Source organism: Parus major, chromosome 9 (genome assembly GCF_001522545.3).
Source record: "Parus major isolate Abel chromosome 9, Parus_major1.1, whole genome shotgun sequence".
Taxonomy (NCBI): Eukaryota; Metazoa; Chordata; class Aves; order Passeriformes; family Paridae; genus Parus; species Parus major.
Genome location: NC_031778.1, coordinates 8,853,943 through 8,869,281, shown reverse-complemented (window position 1 = coordinate 8,869,281; position 15,339 = coordinate 8,853,943). Strand labels below are relative to the sequence as shown.

Below are 15,339 nucleotides of genomic sequence, written 5' to 3'. Positions count from 1 at the left end.
GACCCACTGACAATGAATAGGTTTATTGATATCATAACCTTACAGTAACACAGGGTCTTTCTATTGAGGCTGCAAATTAACCATGCAGAATGAACAAGACCACCCACTCTTTAGCTTTTTTCAGAGACTCCCTCTTCCTTCTGGTCTTTCTGGCAGAGATTATTGATTCAGACACCTCAAAGAGCACATCTGAAGTACTTCCAGGAGTGGGTTGGCTCTAAAAGCAGCCTAGTAACCTTCATATGATGTGAAACCTGTACTAATACTCTGCCCTAGATCCTAGGTAACTGCATGAATAAATGGCTCACATTTCCTTGCCTTGTTGGCATGTCCAGGTGCTACAGTGACCTGTACAGTCAGAGGACAGCAGCCTGAGAAAATCTCCCATATAGTATGTCTGTGTTATGCCCAACACTGCTCTTAGGCCTGAGATGGTGCAGCTAATTCCAGGGCAGAATGATGTGAATCCACCAGCAGTTTGGACCTGGGGCTGTGACCAGGCTTATAAACTCTCCTGAGCCCTGGAGCACTGGGGCTCTGCACTGAGTGCAGAAAGCCTACATGCTCACAGCAGGAGTCACAAATGTTTAGCAGAGTTTGCTGGCCCCAGCTGAAGGCAGGCAGCTCCTCCTGGACTGGCTGCATTTGCAGTTAATCTGGTAAATCAGCAAAACATTCCCTGAACACGCATTATTAAGGCTTTTCCATTATCAAGAATATCACATCACCCTTGAGAGCAGAGCAATAGCTGTATTGCAGGGGAGCTGCACAGTTAATTTTGGGCTTTTTTAACCCAGATGCAGAGTCTCAGCAAATGAGCAACATCCTATCATGAAAAGAGCAAGGAGGAATATATAAAGTAGTTTTGTTAAATTAAGAAGAATTAAAAAAAAGCCACTAAGTACACAGGACAGACTAGCAGAACACAGCTGAAGCACCAACAGCCGAGTCCTGGGCACTGTGTGACTCCCAAGTGGGTAACAGAGCTTTGTGTCTTTTACCACTGCCTGTTCTATTTTCTGTTCAATGCTTGCAGCTTCCATTAACGTTAATGAGTATGCATATGTGCCTTGAGGGTAAGAATATATTCCCTCTGTGGCTTCAAAACTTGTTTATAAATCCCTCCAAAAATCACACTGTGTTCATTGCTCTGCACAGAAAGCTATTTTAACAGCTCTAAGAATTGCTATGTTCGTTCCCCCCTTTCCCCTTGCCCTTGTTTATCTCAGGGATGAAGAAACAGACCTGGAAAGAAGAAGGGCTGCAGGAGGTGATACAGGGAAGTAAACCAGCTCTGGAAGCTGCAATCTGAAAACTGGGCTGCTGCAGGGAGGGGCAAACTGAAATCTCGGCAAAAGCAGAGAAAACCAAATCCCAAAGCACTGAAAACCTACTCCCACCACCAACTCCCACCCTAAAACCAAAACCTTTGAAAGCCTCTAGGCTATTAAATACTAGAGAACAGACCAAAATCTTTGTCATGTCCTGCCTGCTTGAATGCAGGTCAGTGGGAACAAGCTGCTGGGCAGAGTCCCAACAGAGTTAGGCCAGCGCTACTCTCCACCCTTTTGATCCCTGGGGCAGCAAGGAGGCTGTGAGGGGAAGGGCTGAGCAAGGGGAAGGGCTGAGCAAGGGGAAGGGCTGAGCAAGGGGAAGGGCTGAGCAAGGGGAAGGGCTGAGCAAGAGGAAGAGTTGAGCAAGGGGAAGATGTGCCAGGATTCCATTGGGAGCTGCATGGCTCTAATGCTGCTGAAGGCACCACATGCATCCCCATGCCACCTGAACACACAGGGCACACGCATCTCCAGGGTCAGGCATGGTTGAAAGCCAACTCCACCTCACTCTACTGACAAGGCCTGTGATTTCTGACTTTTCTGGCTTTGACTTTTCCCTTCATCAGTGCCAGCACTTTTCCCAATGTGCACAGATTCACTCAAGCTTCACGGGCTGCAAGGGATACAGTGCAGCATACAAACAATTATGGGTAAGACAGCACTGAGATCAAGAATCAGACAAAGGTTTGTGAAGGAAAACACGTTGTTCTACACGTGGCTCACATTTTCCCTATACCAGCTCACATTATACCTATATAGCTAATATGAACCAAGCTGCAGCTTCCCACAGGGAAAAACGCTGTGCTCGAAACACAGTGCGGGCTGTAGCAAAGAGGAAAATGAGCTGTAAAATATGCAGTGCACAATATGCCAGCAGTGAGGCCTCTCAGGCACGATGACCCACTGCAGCTCAAACTGAGCGCCTGGCTGGGGACCCCGTGCCCTGGGAGGATGGAGGATGCCCTGGAGCTGGAGCTGAGGAGGCAGCACAACCCTGTGCTGATCTGCTGTGCTGCCCTTCTTGTTGTCAGGCCCACATGCAGCGCTGCAGCAGCATGGCAGGCCACAGCGACAAGGGGCTGAGGGAGCTCCCTGCAAGAGCCATGGCCCAATCTCCCTGCACGGGGCAGGGACAGACTGTGCTGCAGGATGCTGCCTCCCCATCCTCCACCACAGCTCCTGTCACAGCGTGCAGCAGCACCCATGGCCCGAGGACACATCCCCAAAACGCTGCTCTGAGCTGTGTCAGCGCTGGGCTGTCATGTCAGAGGGAGCCCATGGCCCAGAGCAGGAGCATCTCAACCTGCCCACAGGTCAACCCACCAGAACTCATCTGTCAGTCCCTTTAGACTTGTTAGGTCTGACTGGGGCTCATTAATGATATTTCTTCCTTTGGTAGGCATGGATGAAAAGCTCTGGGAATAAGATCTGGCTATAAGGAAGGACATGCCACGGTTACTGCAGAGGACACTATTTCAAAGTTCAGGTTAAGCACATTATTCACTAAGGTAGGAAATAAAAGGAAACCAGCTCTGTGTAAAACCAGAAAAAGTGCAAAATCCCTTTAATCCAAGCTCTGCTTAATAAGACTAGCAAAAGTTCAAATTTACAATGAAGAGCCACCAGTCTACCTGAGAGAAAACTAGATTTATGAGAGAGACCAGCTGGACTGCAAGCCCAGTAAGAGTTAATGTAATTGCTTTTCTCCTGTGAAAAATTTTCCTTACAAGCTGCACCTTTAGAAATTGCTGAGCTCACTGCAAGGGCTTAGAAGGCAGCAGCAAGAAGGATATCTTCTTTCCAAGACACTTGGAAGGAAAACACTAAACAAATTGAGAGGGTACAAGAGGTGGGTCCCCTGCAAGTATTCTCACATCAGAGGTAAATTTTCCTTTGGCTCTGGCAGCAGCAGAATTACAACCATGAATAATAGCAGTTTGGAGATGCTGCTCTGAGTTTTAACTGGTATCTGTGTGCACATGTTTGTATGTACATACAAATATATAAAGCCTGTGTTTTCATTACACCTGTGTATATTATGCAGACATAAATTAAATTTTAATTAATTTTTAAAATAAATTTTATAATTAAATTATATATAACAACATTCATGTGTATTTTTATATAATGTAGTATTCCATATTACTAAGCAGAATTTTAACAATAAAATTAAGTTTCAAAATGCAGTTCACTTATGTATACTCATTTTTATTTGCACTGCAGCAGATCTTTAAACCTTTCCTGTAGACATGCAGTGATCATATCAAAAAACACTGCTTGAGGCTGGTTACATCAGCCAATTATACTGTTTTATTACTTCCTTTTTCTGTGAGATTGGGCACTGAAAACAAATCAATTAATTACACTCCTGCATTTTCTCAATAAAGAGCCTTTAAGGATCAAGATTAGATATGTCTTCCATGCTGAAATGTTATTTTAAATTACCCTTTTCAGTTCACTTCTCACTTCCAATGTGTAATGCATGGGGCACAGCTCCATTTGTTTGCTGTTCCTACCAGAGTTTGAAAACTCTGAAGAAAAAACAACCCACATTTTAAAAAAAAAGACTTTTTAGAAATCTGTCACGGAGGAGAAATTCATTGGGTGGAAGGCGTTCAGTGGGTGCATATGAGAGGCAGCCAGAAGAGTAAAAAATGGAATATTAAAGCACAAGAAGGGACACAAAGTGTGGAAACAGCAACAAAGCTAAAGTCAAGTTGAGGAGAAGGACGCCTTCAGGCTGGAGAGGGCTCCTTCAGGCAGAGCCAAGGTAGGCTGGGATGAACGAAACAAACCCAAGTGCTGCCACTCTTGCTGCACATCAAGACAGGGCCAATATGCTCCACTGCAACTTCAGAAAAGAGTCTCACATTCTCACAAATATGGAAGCAAGAGCACTTGTAGGAAAAGTGCACAGTGTGGGTGTTACTACTGCTATTTGTGCTTCAGGAGGAAAAGGTCCTTCAAGCTCATGACCAAATTTCTTCTGCCCCTTCTGCAGTAATGTCAGACACATTCAAACCAATCTAATGTTATGGAAGATATTATGATGCGATAGATTCAATATTTTGATTTCACCATGATGAAAAACAGTATCAAAGTTACTATCAGTTACTGCTTTTGTTTGTATAAACAGGATCACTATCAAAAGTAAACATGTTTAATAAAAATGAGTGATAAGGCTCTTCCTGGCTGTCTAGAAAATGTAGCAAATTCCTTTTCAAAGTAGCCACAGAATCAGACAATAAACATTATTGTCTGAATTATTCTGCACAGCCATTAAAAAAATAAAATGAGCTGGGAACAATTTTGTGACAGCTCCTTTATAGAGATTCCATGGTAGTTGATGAAGAAACAATAAGGTTTTTCATCATTATTTTCCATAGCTCCTGGAAAAGGCTGTTGTTCAGCCTGCAAACACCACAAGTACATGCAAGTGTGTGAGACACATGCATATACAAATATTTGGGTACAATGACACCAGTGACTGAAAATAAAACCTGCCTGTTCTTGCACCTGAGTTTTTAAAGACATCCAAAAGAAAACATCAATCTTGTATCCTATGGAATCTCTCACCTGAAATTAGAAAGAGGCAGACTTACAATACCTTGAATTCAAAGTTTGCTACTAGAATGAGTATTGTTACACAGGTGAAAACATAACCAATGGCCCACAAAAAACAAGACTAGTAGAATCAGAGTTTCACAGGATTCTCTGAGCAATATGTACTAAATTTGCTGGGAATTATTTTTAGAACAACAGTAATTGTTTTATATTCAGTGATAAAGCTTGTATAATATTTGTATCAATCAATACTGCAGGTAACGAACTTTGACTTCCATCTGTTCTGCTCATCTTTAGAGGTTCTCATCAATGTATGACCATATTTTTTATATAAACAGTCTTATATTAGCCAGATTACTGTGAAAATTCATCAAAACAAATATTACCTTGGAGAGCAAAAGTGATAACAAAGCCTCTCCTAGTGAGAGCAAAACATCTTAGAAATCAACTCTTTTGATCTAAATACCATATTGTACCAGTCTTGAGTATATCTGTGTTAAAACCTTTTAAAAAACCCAACCAAAACAAAAAATCCTTACAATCTGATCTTTTTATGTATAAAACTCTTTGGTGAAACTCCAGTATCATTGTTCATGTTCTGAACACACAAAACCAGTGTGATTAAAGGGTTCTGTCTATTGAAAACCTCCAGGAACTTCTTCATTTTAGCCTGAAAGTGCCCATTGCTGCTCTACATGCAAAGCAGCAGAATGAATATAATACATGTCAAAAATTAAACATCATAGAGATTCTTAATGTTCTATGAAGGCATTTATTCACACTGAAAGGTAACATTTAGGTATTATCTTTTATGCTAGTGATGGAGTATTACTCATTCATCAGTTCTTTCCAGAGATTTTGCTATGAATATTCAGCTCTTGATTACAATAATGAGAATCCAAGGTGCTCTGCAATACTTGGACTCTGGTATTGTACCATTGTCATAGAGATGAACCAGAGTGAACACGGCTACAGTACCACACATGTCACTCAGAACCTCATGTGATGGGGTAGATCAAGATCACACTGCATGGAGTGGAGGAGGAAAAGTGTCTTTGGAAACAGAAATGTCAACTAACTTCAAACTCTGAAATCTGTCAGAAGGGACATGACTACATATTCCTTCCTTGGACTCAAATGTCAGGTGGCAGAAGATGAGGAAAAGGAAACAAAATTTTCAGAACCTTCCAGAAAGACAGTAATGCTGAAGAAAACCTAGTTCTGTGGGGACAAAGGCTGCTTAAGGGGTCTGCCATAACTTCTGTGAAGCTGGCAAAATACTTGGAAGTATTTCAATTATCACTATCATTGTTATTATTACTGTTTCAAGTCCTTCAAGTTCTCAGCAAATGAGGAAAAGGGCTGGGATATGGATGTAAAACAGACTCCATCCTGGAGATAGTGCAGAGGTCAGCTGTTCTGAACATCACCTGCAATGCACAGCTGTAGGAATAGACATTAACCAAGTTAGAAAACACAAAAGCTTTTCCTACTACCCCGTCTGCAAAACAAACTTCATCTAGTCTGGGTGATTCTGTCTGGGCAGATTCAGGGAGAAAGAGTGCTAAGAATATATTAAAGAATTATAAAAATACTTTAAAATGTTGTATTTTTCAAAAGAAGTTTTGAGTAATGTAAGAGCTCCTGCCTTTCACATCAGAGCATATCAGACCAATAATTTTGTCCCATGCATTCTCTTTTGATATTAAATTAAAATTTGAAAGACTTTCTGATATGAGAAATTAAATCTCAAAGTTAAATGGTTTCTGTGAAGGCTTTGTTTCTAGTAAAATTGTGGAAAACTGCCTTTGTTAAGGACAGCTACGTAATGCTTGCATTTGTCATGTTAGTCTGAGTGGAGTTGATGTCCCTATGTCTCATATGTCCCCAAGACTAGCTATGGAAGTAACAAAAAATGTCATATGCACAATAACTACCAAGAGCATAAATAAACCCACATCTTTTTTCAGCACTTGTGTTCAACTTCACAATCATAGACATGTGTGGCACCATGATTTACACATTCATTGGCATCTTTGTTATCACTGACGACTATTTTTAATCAGATTTACTTGAAGGGGGTCATAGCATGAATGTAGCTAACAAGTATTTCTGGCCACAGCACCAAGCAAAGGGATGCACACAAGGAGGACAATGTGCTGCATTGGATGTCAAAACTGATACGTAACACAGCAGCAGGAATCACCAGCACTAATCAAAACCATTTGTCCTTATGGGTCCTTCCTACAGTTCACACTGTGAAGTAGAGTCATCCTGATCTCTCCCAGGAGAGATCTGGTCCTGCTGCTGCACAGAATGTGTTTACAGCATGGAATAAAGGAAGGAGATGATCCCTACAACATTAGCTCATCTTTAGCAGTGCAGAGTAAAGAAACAATATCCTTACTAAAACTATTTGTTAATTCTCTTCTGAATGCTGCACTGGATGAAATGTAACTAGGAGGAATGGGAAGAGAAAATGTAGACTCAGACACAAACAGAAGCTTTGGGCAGTCCGTTAAATCATCCTGGGTAAAATTATTACTGTTGGATGATATTTCCTTGCTGTAGAGTTTTAGGGCCATGCAGTATTCTTTTGATTAATTTCTGTTCTTCAGTCCTTTGTTGAGGAGAACCTTTTCCAGAGCTGTGGTTTGCACCATGCTAATGATATGGTCAGTGGTCCTTGGCTGGTGGGCAGATAACATTGGCCTACATTCCAACTGACAGCAATCTCTTTTCTCCTTCACTTTGAATAAATTCAGCTCATCCTCCAGTATACATCCAGACCATATAAGTGGTGCAGTTCTGTGACAAATGTGAAAAGCAAAACTATCCAGAAGAGTTGGATAGTTGGTCCAACATTTTGACATGAGTGGTCTAGGGTACTGCTGGCACTGTTACACAAATAGGGAAACATACAGGTAATTCTTAAATGCAACAGGATAATCTTAAGACTGGTTCAACAACCCTTTTTTTTCCCAAAGAATTACAGTATTTACCTTCAGTCCTGTCCGGTAGTTTCCCACTTTTGCTTGTTGTTCCAGTGTTGACTGTTTCAGACGAGGTGCTCAGTTTGGTGTTGGGGTCTCGCTTCGGTTTCGGAGGCGGCTGCTTTCGAGAGCTGCTGCTTTCATCATCGGTTCCTCCAACTGAATGAAGAGACTGGGATCTGACAGTGAAGCCACTGGAGCAGGGGTGTGGCAGTCTGTCCTGAGGAGCAGGCATTGTCATAAATCCCATGCGGAAATGTTTCCCCACGTAGCTGCCTTCATTTCCTCTTGCTACTTCTCCGCCTATGCTGTAAGAGAAAATACAAATATAAGTAAAATGTCCTCCTTTGCCTGAACTGCACCTGGGACCAGGGTCTCAGTTCTGCCTGTGACAAGCAGATTATGTTTTTGAATTTAAAAACAAGCAAAGCTCTTCTCTGAAAAGAGGATGACTACTAGAAAAGGCTATTTTTCAACATAAGCTGCTAACAACTCAGACATAGATACACTGCTATGCAGTGAATCTGAGAATTTTACAAGCAGAAATCAAGAAAAGCTTTTGTCAGGCTTCATAGTATTCATAGCAACTAGAAATTTTCTACAGAACAAATTTCAAAAATTTAAAGTCAGAACTGAGTTTTCAGGAAAACAGGAGACTGTGAGTAGGGCAAAGAATAACACTTTAGAAATACAACATGGTGTATTGATCCACACTCCCTGACACTCATTTTTGACTACAGATGCTCATGTAGCTTGGGAAACAAGGCTCATGATGCCCAATCAATCTTCTCCCTTGAGACTAAAGGATGGTAAAGAAGAAATGTTTTAAAAATTAATTGGATATAGGAAACAACATCACATCAAATCCACATAAATCTGCAACACAAGCAGCTTCAGACAGTAAATTACAAGTGTAGGAGATGAAAATGCCATGGACTGTGGGACACTAGGAAGAAAATAACCTCCAGCCATTCAGAAAAACAGGTAAAGAAGAAGGAAAATTCAGTTAAAACAAATGCTACCATACCAAACACTGCATTTTTCTGTGGGTGGCATGACTGGGTACTTGACGTTATTCCTGTTCCACTCATGCTTATCAGTTCTGAAAAACAGCTCTTACTGGTGTTTATACTGCAAACCAACAGCACATTTCAATTCAGGCAAGTCAGTGACTATGCAAAGAAACTCAGCAACACACACAGGTCAACGTGGGCCTCTTTGCAAGGAGGTTTGAAATGGTACCACTGTGGGCACATAGAAATGTCAGTACAAGAACTGTGAAGTATCAGAAAGCTCTAATTAGCTCCTGTTTCCCCTTCACACAGAGTGAAGCTATAAGCTGGGTCAGGATGCTTCTCTGGAAGTTTCTTTCTTCATGTTGCCTTGGGCTGGTGCAGTTTATTTGGTGCTGGAACACATTTCCTTTTTTAAAAGATGAGAACATTTCTCAAAAATGTGAAAAGTAAGCGAGGTCACCTCATTTCCTGATACTGTCCCCATCTGCACTGTAGGTAAAACACAAGCTGTATCTAATTGTCCTAAAAGCATCAGACTGGCAATGAGCAATACACAGCTTTGTGCATGATAAAGCAGAACTTTTGCTCTCCCTGCTTTTTTATTCCATTTCCTCTCCAAGTGGAGATGTCCACTTTCAAAACTGGTTGACAACCCAATAGGTCTAACTGACCATGTGCCATTTTCCAGGGGCACTGACACCTACCCACATATGTAAATGTGTGCACACAAGCAGGCCAAAAATATGCACACACTGGTACATGTTCATACAACATTTAGTAACCAAGATGTTACTAAATCCTAATTGGCATCAATTCCAAAGGGATTTGCAGCCAGAAAGATCAAAAGGTGGAACTCATTAATTTGAATATTTCTAAAAACCTGTAGCTAGTTTGAATGATTAACTATCCCTCTACTAATCTTCTGTAAATTGTTCTGAAAATAGTATAATCCTCTGACACTGGACTACAGAAAGAGCCGTCGTATTATTTAAAGATTACTATCCAAACATGCTGAAGAATGCAGGTGGGGAGTCTGCTTCCTTCCTTAATTCCATTGGATAATCATGTTTAGCAAAGAAAATTTTGGTTTGCCATGTCTCCAATGTTTCAATTCTTAACAGTTTCACTATTTAATTACATTTACTAAATAAATTGCATTTACTTCACTGGTGTGTGAAGGTGTTTGAACCATCCACTATATGCCAGGTTCTGTTCTGGGTGGACTTGCACAAACCCCTCTGAAGTGATATATTTCATCCTTTTCCTAAGAATACACAGAGCTGCATTTATATGAAACAAGTGTGGGTTTGTTGGATTTTTTTTTTGCCAAACTGCTGCATCTTGTATTCCAGAAATTAAAACTTACAAAATGAACGCCTGATGTCTAAATGCACTGTCTCATTAAACAATTAAATCAAATCCTTCATTTTCCTTCCTCTCCTTATTTATTCCTAATTCCAACTCTTAATTTTTTCATTTTTTACCAAATTTCAACATAGATGAAACCCTCACCTGCTTCCTACATTTTCTCCAGAACAAAGAGCCTATAGCCACGTCAGAGAGAGTTTGCAGGTACAGGTGGGAACAGAACTTGATGCTGCTCAGCATCACAGCTGGAATAGATCTGGTCTTACTTTTCTATATCCTCTGCTCAACTACCAGGCAAAAACAGCAGGGCACCATTTTACCATTTCTGGCCACATTTAAAGAGAATCTATTTGCCTTTGAATGTAGGAGCCAACACTCAGATGCTGGTTAAGCACTGTATACCACAAGCTGAAGAAGACTAGGCTCTAATCTTTGGTCCTGGGCCCTGGTCTTTGACCAGGATCACAAAAGGCTTCAGCTTGTTCCTTACATTGGTAGCAATTCCCAGTATAAGGCAGCAGGTGCTTCCCAGCTGAGTCTGACCAGTTCACACCAGCACAAAGCACAGTGGGTGCCAAGTTCACACCTCAGCAGACCAAAATCTCCTGTGTGTAAAGAGAAAGGAATAACTCCAGACTCACACCCAGAGCACAAGTTCAAAAGCAGGATAGCAGATTTCAAACGTGGCATCCCCTGCCCTCAGGCAGCAGCATCCTGAAGGTCCATTTGGACTTGTGCAATGCACAGTGTTGTTGTTATATCATGAACCCAGACAGAATGAAAGGATTTATTTAGATACTCCTCCTGCTCACAGCCACAGGAATTGGCTGGGGCTAGTGTGTGTCCCTCTACAGCACAACAAGCTGACAAAGATTTACACACAACTTGCTGTGCAGCAATGACTACAGAGACAGTGAGAGAGAAAGCAACTGTGTAGGTCTCTCTCCATTACTTCTGACAGGCAAGACTCTGTGCTCTTCATTGTACTGATAATGAGTTCTATCTCATTTCAAAACTGTATTATGTGAGCTGCTGCATAGTTTATTAACATATATGGAAAAGCAGATTTCAATTATTCCTCTGGGAAGTTTCAGTTTGAACTTGGCCAGGATCAAATGCTTCTCTGACAAAGAATTATGTACAGCATTAAATAACCATTAAAAATGCAAGACATTTGTCTGCAAAGAGAGCCATGATTATATAACAACAAAATTAATCGTACGATGGCTCACGTTAAACACATCAAAGCTGACTTTGTGCTGAAAATGCACTGCAGGGTTTGCCCAGGTCCAGTGACACTGCCACTCTCTGGGTGGAGAAAAGGGCAATACCAAGGCTGGTGTCAGACACCTTTACCTTGCTGTAAACCATCTCTCCTTCCAGAACCATGTTCCAGGCCTTCTCCAAACCCAGCTAACCAGGCCAGTGCAGACCATCAGGTGCTACCAGGTTACATGTTCTCTCCTCGGGTGCACTGCAAGGGAAGCAGGATCCCATCCCTCTCCCTCTTCCACACAGTGATGGAATTAAATCATTACAACAAATTCTGTCTTAAACCAGTAACAGCAGATTTCAGCTTTCATTTCTAAAATATGAACAAGAGATCTGACTGATGGATCCAATGAGTCTCATTTTATCTCCATACAGGTTTTGTGTGTCAGCTGAGTTTTCTGAGGTCAGAACTGGGCTGGCATTAAACCACATTAGCCTTCCAGTGTCAGCCTGCTGGCATGTAGGCTGTGGTCCTGGCAGCACTGGACACTTCACAGCTCACTTCTGGTGCTCTGCCTGCTCTTTTCTACCCAGCAGATACTGGAATGTTGATGTAACTACGGCACAGAATAATGGAAGAACATCTTTGAAGAACTACAGAGGAGAAAATCTTTTATATTATTCGTTTTGTTACACATCACAAGAGTGAAAGTTACAAAAGAAGATTAAACATTAAAAATGAACACAGAAAGTAGTCTAAATGAAAACATCATGATAAAGGTTGTGTCCACCTTGCTTTGCCATGAATCATAACATTCCTGTTGACTGCAAATGTATTTTTAAGTTGTTAAGTTAGAAAACGAAGACAAATAAATTTTCATCACATTGATGAAAAATACATGGCAAACAGAAAGTATCCAGAGAATGTCTGCATCAATCAGTGTGGTCTTTTTAGTTTGCATTGTTCCTATTTAATATTGCAAAGAACAATTTTAATTTGCTGTGCAGTTTCATTATTTGGTCCAGACAGAAACTGAATTAATTCCTGGAAAACAAATTAATAATTGCAAGAAAACTTTTGTTTTACCTGGTGTCACTTTTTAACTGAAACAAAATAGAATATTAAATTTCTCGGTGGAACTGTAAGGAGTAGAAATCTTGGACTGAGACCATAAAGTCAGAATACCCTGGAGATGCATTTTCTTTCCAGACATCTATCTACTCTTTTTCTTGGTTTTCATGCAAAAATTCTCCTATCAGTTTAAATTTACACTGGATTATTTTCATCCCTCAGGCACTAAGAACCACTTTGTAGTTCTCCTCATCCTTGTATGGTTTTCTTTTTTCTTCCTGTGCTGCTTTACATGGGGTTTTCTGCTTTTTAGACACAAGTTCAAAAAGGGAGCTACACCTGACTATGAGATTTGACCTCCAAAGCAGGAGGAAGGGGAATGTGCTCTGCTGGGGATGTGGCATCTTTGAAGGTATTTTACCATTTCTTTGCTGTGATACATTCCAGCCAGGCACCACGGAAGATGATCACCATCCTTCTAAGTGTTGAAATTTCAGGTAGCAAAGAGAAACCATTTCAAGAGCACAAGAGCTCGCTCCTCTTGTGCTTGAAGAGGATTCATCACAGATACTGGTTCATTGGCTGGCAGAAACTGAGCTGGGAGTCTCTGTAGGTTCCTCTGTGGAAGTGGGGAGAACTATGAATTACAGAGCAAGTGAAGCACATGGATGGCCAGGCTCCTTCCCTCTGGGGAGCTGCAAGCCCACGCAGAGCTAACCCCTCATGACACGCTTCTAATCCACCAGGGAAACCATCTGAGTCACAGAAGAAAAGTCACTAAAAAATTAACTGATAACGTAGGAAGAACTTTCTGTAGAAATGACTAATCACCAGCAAAACAAAAGGAATAAAAATACCTAACTGAAGGATTTTATGCAAGCTGGCTTGACTGTGCAAACAGCAGTTTATCCCATGGTGCATTTATGTTTTCTGGGTTAAGAGAGTAGCTACTGCTGTTTTAACCATTTCCTTGCTCTTCCAGCAGTGAACATCCAGCTGCCCTGCTCATATCAAATGTTCTGCATATGAAGGGCTGAAATGGCTTTGAAATGTCTATTCCCCATCAGAATAAATTATACACACATATACTAAGGATGACACATTTTACTTTGTATCTGAGAAGCACTTTCAAGATTAGCATAAATTATATTTGTAAATTAGAGGTTGGATGCCAAAACAACAGAAGATATACTATTTTTATCCCCCTAAACATGATTTCAACAGACCATGAAATGTAATGCTGAAGAAATAAGGACAGGATCACAATCATGGATACAGGAACTACACTGTAGGTATGGTTTTACAAAAATCTATACTATTTTTATCACAAAATTAAACATGCAAATTACACACATTTGTCTCTATTTTTTAATAACACTTCACAGATTCCCCTTTTTAATCCCAAAGAACATACACACCTTTTTTTTTTTCTGCATTACTTTTCTGAACTATTCCAAAAGACTCACCATGATCTTAAATCAAGACCCAGAGGGTGATGCTACCATCCTTTTAGATACAGGCTAAAGCATAAAAGAGTTGTGACAAAGGTTGGATTTAGAGCCATTTTTTGCACCTGGAGGACTGCCTAAAATGAGCAGCCAATGTGTCTATGCACATCTGACTTCTTCCCTCTACCATATGCCTCTGCTTTTGAGGTAGGAGATCAGGTGCTGCTTAAGAAGTCAGGCCTCTCAGGATATACAGAATACATTAGCGCTACAAAATAAAATTTATTCTTTTATCCCACCTGTCAAACCCACAGGCCCAGGGTTTGATCCTGAAGATATGCAATGGGCTGACAATCCTGCTTTGAGCTCCTGCATTATTGCACTGAAACACCCAGGAAGCTTTGTGGAAATTGCTTGTGCCTCATGAATCTCTGGTAAGCAGCACCACTTGCAGATGTGAATCCCCTGCCCATTTTGACACTGGGTTATTTCTTTAAGCCCTTTGTGCTCCTCTTGAGGGTCTGCCATCCCCAACAGGACTCACAGAAGATTCTCCAGAAGAAACTGAACTGCCACAGCACATGTTGTGGGTGCACTGTGAGATTAACTGAGTCCCTGGGGAGCAACCAGGAGACAGCTGGAATCCCTCTGCAGAGCACAATGGATAATAAAAGCAAAACTAACCAAGACTGCAGGTTTTCCATATGATGCCAGAAAATCTGATTTCAAATGGTGATCTGGTATGCTCTGCAGTGAACTACTTTTAGAATGCAAAACATTGAAAATGCTAGCAAGAGTTGGAGTTTTCAGGGGGGGGGTGGAAAGCAAAATCAAAACAAACCCAAAACACATTATGAGAAATACTGGGTAATTAAAAACTTTGTTTGCTATTTTTATAACAAATCTAACATAAGCTAGGCAGCTTGGAAAGGAGTAACTGAGTAGGGACCTTTCTGATCTACAGAGAACAAATTTGTTTCATGAGTCTGAACAGAAGTGCAGGTACCAGTTCTATTTTCCACGGGCACTGCTTCTGTTTACAGCAGATTGTCTCTTAAAGCAGGGACTAAGGGTGCCTGCACTGGGCTGAACATCCTCAAAGGCCTGATTCTGCTCTCCTCAGAAGGACCAGCTCTCACTGCTGTACCTGGGCTACAGCAACTCCAGTGCTGCAGCCCCCGTGTGCCTGGTGACCAACTGATGGCAACATCTGCAGGTTGTGAATACACAACACTTTAGAGGCTGCAGTGAAAAGAGCCCTGCTGTTATATGGAGACAGTTATTTTTAATTTTGCTTTGGGGGATGCACAGCTAAAAGCCAGAAAATGAAAG

The 15,339-nt window shown here is 41.2% G+C and overlaps 1 protein-coding gene across 4 annotated transcripts in view; it reads right to left on the bottom strand.

Moving 5' to 3' along the window:
- NYAP2 (neuronal tyrosine-phosphorylated phosphoinositide-3-kinase adaptor 2) overlaps positions 1 to 15,339 on the bottom strand; it is a 138,318-nt gene that overhangs the window by 68,716 nt on the left and 54,263 nt on the right. For all 4 annotated transcript variants that reach the window (XM_015638146.2, XM_033516734.1, XM_015638143.1 and 1 more), the window contains one exon: positions 7,901 to 8,199. In XM_015638146.2, the coding sequence (XP_015493632.1) occupies positions 7,901 to 8,199 (299 nt within the window). The remainder of the gene's footprint in view (positions 1 to 7,900; positions 8,200 to 15,339) is intronic.